The sequence below is a fragment of the Pundamilia nyererei genome, unplaced genomic scaffold (genome assembly GCF_000239375.1).
Source record: "Pundamilia nyererei isolate P.nyererei 1_Seehausen unplaced genomic scaffold, PunNye1.0 scaffold00434, whole genome shotgun sequence".
In the NCBI taxonomy this organism is placed as follows: domain Eukaryota; kingdom Metazoa; phylum Chordata; class Actinopteri; order Cichliformes; family Cichlidae; genus Pundamilia; species Pundamilia nyererei.
The window spans coordinates 2714-8807 of NW_005187835.1; the positions used below are offsets into that span (position 1 = coordinate 2714).

Below are 6094 nucleotides of genomic sequence, written 5' to 3' on the forward strand. Positions count from 1 at the left end.
AGATAAGATGGGGCCTGATTATTTAAGACCTTGTATGTGAGGGGCAGGATTTTGAATTCTGGATTTAACAGGAAGCCAGTATAATCACAACTGACATGTGCTGGTGTGGTAATAATTACTCAGCTCTTGTGCACATGCTGCTATTCAGTGCTTCCCAGATCCTAATGTATTTGGCTACATTAGCTAATGGACAGTAACAATTATGTGCAAATGACTGTGTCTGAATGCTGAATGCTTAACAAAGCCATTCACTCCAGAAGCCTCTACTCTCGTTGCTTTGGTTGGCAGTGTGGAGACAGCTTGCAGAGACCAGTTGAGCAAATGACAACAAGACCCGATGTCTGGCACAAAAGTTCTAAATTATGATCTCATTTTTCACATCTACACCTTTTTGCAGCTCTGTAATTTTCTACTTTCCTGTACTTTTGCCACAGAGCGCAGGAGGTCCTGGCTGCTAGCTTTATGAGCTGTTAGAAACCTAGAGGCCATCTTGTAAACGACCAATTAAATAAGAGGAGATCATGAGGGACTGCATACCTGCCCTGAAGGAACAATAAAAGCTAAGGAGAGGGGAGGGATATGGAGCTATACATCAGGCTTTGCTGAGGATAATTGCAACTGGAGGATTTCGGGAGGGATGCGAAAGTCCAGATCCCAGTTCTATGTTTTTAATATACAAGGTCTCCTGTGAAGAATGGGATTGTCAGTGATATGTGTAGAGAGGACAGTGTGCATAAATGAGATGACAGCAAAGATGTTACTTTTGCTTTGCCTTATATTTATAACACGGGAATGGTAATGTTATATAATTTGGTGTCCAGCACAGGGCAAGGCAGTCAGTGGTTGTTCTGCACATATTGCTTGGTATGCATGTAGATACATGTGGCATACAGAGCAGGCAGCACAGACAAAAAGAAAAGCAGAGTAGTGTTGATTCAAAGGAACATGGAGCGATGGCCCCTGCACATCTGCACATAAGGAGCGCCCAGGAGACTGCAATTCATCGTCTTCTTCCTCTATGACACACACCCAGCTGTATGCAGTAACAGCAACCTTACTAAATCTAAGTGGAGTCGCAGGGTTGCCTTGTCCACACAATCCATTCAGTCCATTGATCAAAGGATGATGTGACGAGAGTGGAAGATGTGTGGGGGCTTGGTCACCCTCCTCATAAATACTGGGCACACTATGAAAGAGTCGACTGGACACCAGAAGAAGGGGGCATCCCTGTATTCATTACAAGATGATACTGCATTCACCAGGAGAAGCACAACGAACAATTCTTCCTTCAATAATCTTTTTGTTAACTTGGATCTTATTGTCATAGGTTTGGTCACCATTTTTAGTCATGACCAAAACACTAACCAAATGATCAGACAGACTAGTTACTAAATTAGTAGCACTTTGCTTTCATACACAATCATTTAACAAATATCTTATACCGTATTTTCACAACCATAAGACGCACTGTGCTAAAAGGCGCAGTCTCAGTTATGTGTGCCCTTACTGTATTTAACACACACATAAGGCGCACTGGACCATAGGGCGCATACAAGTATCGTATGCGTATTTAAAAATAAAGCGGGAGCAAACCTGAGTTCGGTACTCACATTTTTATCATCAAACCCATCGAAGTCCTCATCCTCTGTGTCTGAATTGAACAGCTGCGCTAAATCTCCATCAAACATGCCAGGTTCACTGTCTTCACCGTCAGAGTCACTTTCCGTGCCGTGCAGCTCCTCGGAAACGATGCCAGCTTTTGCGAAAGCTCGAACAACAGTGCCAGCAGACATGTTAGCCCAAGCATCTACAATCCATTGGCAAATTGTGGCGTAACTCGCCCGGCGCTGCCTTCCACTCTTGGTGAAACTGTGGTCTCCACCGGTCATCCATCGCTCCCAGGCCGCTCGCAGCCTTACTTTGAACGGGCGGTTCACACCAATGTCCAGCAGTTGGAGTTCCTTTGTCAGGCCTCCCGGAATGACAGCAAGCTCACAGTTCATTTGCTTCACAAGTTTTTTCACATCGGCTGTGAGATGGGCACGCATAGAGTCACAGATCAACAGCGATGGTGATGCGTGGAAAAAACCACCTGGTCTCCTTACATACACCTCCCTCAGCCACTCTTTCATCATTTCCTCATCCATCCAGCCCTTTTCATTTGCCTTAATGATGATTCCTGCTGGAAACTTCTCTTTAGGCAAAGTCTTTCGCTTAAAAATCACCATAGGCGGCAGTTTCTGTCCATTAGCATGGCAGCCAAGCACAACAGTGAAAGAAGACTTTTCATACCCCGTTGTGCGTATCGCTACCGTGCTGGTCCCCTTCTTCTCCACAGTGTGACTCACCGGGATGTCAAAAGTGAGCGGGACCTCGTCCATGTTTGTGATGTGGCTGGGCTGGATGTGTTTGTCGCCAATGTGTTTGCTGCAGTAGGGGCGGAAGATGGCCAGCTTTTCCTTATAATCCGCTGGAAGTTGCTGCGCTACCGTAGTCCTGGTCCGGATGGAAAAATGGCACCGTTTCATAAAAAGTGAAAGTGAAACTGCTTTTAGCCAAATGGTGACCGTCGAAACGCTTCTCCCGCTCGCTCTTTGCTCGATGATCCACCGCTCGAGTCTTTCCTCCAACTCGGCCACACTTCACCCTTTAGCGTTCTCATGGTGTTCTCTACTACGTCCTCATTACAACACACAGGGCGCACTGCGCTATAGGGCGCGCCGTACTTTTTGAAGAAAATCTAAGACTTTTAAGTGCGCCTTATGGTCGTGAAAATACGGTAGTCCCAAGCAGCCATTGCTAAATGTTAATGTGGATTAACGTGGGTTATAAACCACTATTAAATGTTTGTGAACTGCTCTAAAAGGTAAATAACGAGACATCAAACCTTAATGAAGACACATGTAATTAAAATGTTATGTTTTGCATTTTATGGAGTAGCTAAAATAACAGAAAATTAGTCAACAGTCATCAGCTGCAGGATCGGGTGTTGGCTCTTTGTTGCAGTTTTTTACCATTAAAGGTCCTTTTGAAGCTATGAGTGATGTGCTTAATGTAACACACTAGAACAGCAAACATGAAGTACAGGCTGACACTGCTGGTCTTCTGATGTTTGGCACAATGTTATCATGACCGATTCTGTAGGAAAATGGGTATACACCTATCTACACACACATACACACACGAGAATAAGATCCAAGTTGTTTTAAATCAGAATAACCATTTGTTATTACTTATGCATATAAAACCAACAATGACATCACTTGCATAAGAATTGAGATGCAACATATTGCATATTGTACATCACTGTCATGCATTGCATTTGGAATAGGGAAAAAAGTCCCATGTTCATACACTGGTTGCATTTCTCTTTATGGACTCCGGAGTCCGAGTAGTTTGGTTCTGAACTGACTGCACAGTGTAAACAGTCTCTCTTCCTGCTCTCTCTCCTTTTACTGTGTGCATGCTGTGTTCCAGAAACAGGCAAACACATTTTGGCAACATACAAGTTGATTTATTGCAATGCTGCCAACCCAAACAGCAGAAGTAAACACTGTGATCCCCTCAGCTGCATCAGTGTAGGGGATGTATATTGTTCATCTCCTTGAATGATAGAAAACATCTGCCACATCCAGCCAAGCAAACGCTGTGTATCAATACTCCACTGAAGCTTGGGAAAGAGCTCATAGAAATGCCGTACTCCAAATATTCCTGGGCTCGGTTATTCTCTGCCCTGCACAGAAGTGAAAACTAAAATCAAATCGAGATATAATTATTCCATTCTGGGTTTGCAGCCATCACTGGAAAGGCCCAGATCCAAAACTTGTATCCCCCTGAGAGCACTGGTGCTCCAACTGGTCCAGCAGTTTTTCCACCGAGTCTTCTTTGTTCTCCAGTTTCAGGTATCGTCTGCCGTTGCCCAGATCTAGCCGAGGCCAGCTTTGGTGAGTCTGCTCTGCAGAATCGGCAACCTGTCCAAGAACGTTTACACAAACCTGTGAGCTCGCCTCCATACGAGTGACTTCAAGCTGATTTGCCTGAATGTGCTCTCTCTCCATACACCTACCAGTTCGCTTTGTGTAAGGGTTAGTCCTGTAGCTCATACTGTGGCAGCGCCTTGGTTGAGCAGCTGGGACATCAACTTCATCCACCCCTAAGGTGGACATGGAGCCTGCAGATACCAGGCACACATTGGTCTTAACAAGTGGGCCAGTGTGTGAACTGCAGCTGGCTCTCTCTTCACATTTAGCACCCAGCTGTGCATTAAAGTCAGTCTGACTGGAATTGCATGAGCTGGAGAGGGAAGCTTTGGCGGAACACGGAGGCTTTGACTCCTGGTGGTGGAGGCCTTCCATCGGAAGAACAGCTTGCTGGTAGAAACCCTCCATGCTGTGCCCCTGGTCTACGGTGCTTCTGCTCTGGAGCAGGGGCTCAGAGGTGGCCAGCTGCTGCAGACAGAGAATGTTGAGATGGGCAGCTGGTAGACTGCTAACCCACTGGTAGTGTTTGGCCATCGAATTGGCTGCTGCTATTTCTTTAAGGTCAGCTGAAGGCACAGCCGCAGACACGGAGCAGATAACACTGCGCATCTGGGCCACCAGCATCTGAGTCTCTCTGTCCCTGTTTTCGTACAGGACAGTGTTGGCACATATGAGGATGAAGAGACCCACCCCCATGATGACTGGTCCCAACAGCTTCATCCTCTCACTGTGAATGAGACTGGCTGTGGACAGGAAGCCCTTGGGTCCCAGACTCCAGCCGGAAGTCTGTGATTCAGAGGCGCTTTCCCTATCTGCAGCTCCCAGGATGGACGACCTTGATATCTGATAGGGCCAGTATCCTGCCACAGCCAGAGCAGTGCCAACAACCACCACAACCACGCCAAGCACTAGGAACGCTCCAGGCATGGAGCGGATGCGAAGCTTGCCTCGGATCAACCTCTCCTTCTTCTTTCTACTTCGTAAGGTGAAGCGAGACTTTGGTTGGCAGGCAGGTGAGCTTGGCCTAACTGCTTGAGACTTCTTGGTCTTCATGGCACAGATTAGTCCAGAGCTCTTGGTCTGAGTCACAACCCGTCAGAGTGCTTTAGGAAGGAGGAAATGTAAAGAGTTAATGTCTCTGTTCATTCAAACACATGCAATGCCTGCAACTATGTTCACAGTACAGAGATGTCTGAACTTTTTCATGGTGGCTGAGGTGACAGTGAACACATTCATTGTGGCTGTCTGAGTGAAGCTCGGTCTGGATCTCCCTGGTGATACTGTTAAACTGCAGCAGACAGTGATACACACCACTAACCCACCTTTGTCACGCTCTAGAGCTGGGCGATATGAGATTTTTTCATATCACGATATGTTTTTTTCATTTCAGGCGATAACGATATCTATCACGATATAAGCCAAATAACTATATTTGTAAGATTTAAATGTGCCGTTGCTCACAAGTAAAATGTGAAATTATCAGCAGCTTGTTTTGATTTAAATATTTATTTCCCATAATAAGTTCAACAGGGTAGATGTACTTAAGGAACATGAGACTTTTTCAGATAAATAAAGGCAAATATTGCAAACTACACAAAAGGCAGCCGCTAAAGTGTTTAAGTTTCAAAACAGAACAAACGAAACAGACTAAACTGTCAATTCCACTTAGAAACAAAATATTAATTCTAAAAATAAATCTTAGTTTGTTTTACAGAAGAACAGACAAAACTGACTAACTTTTGTCAATATCAAATAAACTGAGAACTAAAAGGAAATTCTCGATCTCTCCTTGTTGTATAGCTGAGCTTTTTAAACAGGTTTAAAAGTTACTTTAGTCTGACTAAAGCCGAATGACGAATTAGCGCTTCCAGTCAGAGACTGAGGCTACGTCCACACGTACACGGGTATTTTTGAAAACACAGATTTTCCGTTTTGGTTTTAAAAATAATCCCGTCCACACATAAAGGCAGAAATGAAGGAAAACGCTGCTATGAACATGCCAAAGCAGCAGGTGGCGCTAGATTCCTAACCGTGCCGAAATGTTGGCCAATCAGAAGTCTAGAAGCCTCGGTGGAAAAAGTAAACAAAGCTGGGGCATAGAAGCAGAACCGAGT

At 45.1% G+C, this 6094-nt stretch overlaps 1 protein-coding gene across 1 annotated transcript; it reads right to left on the reverse strand.

Moving 5' to 3' along the window:
* Positions 1–3797: 3797 nt before the first annotated feature.
* On the reverse strand, positions 3798–5033 carry tmem200b (transmembrane protein 200B). The gene has a single exon (XM_013916025.1). It carries the CDS (start codon positions 5031–5033, stop codon positions 3798–3800), a length of 1236 nt encoding a protein of 411 aa, XP_013771479.1.
* Positions 5034–6094: the final 1061 nt, after the last annotated feature.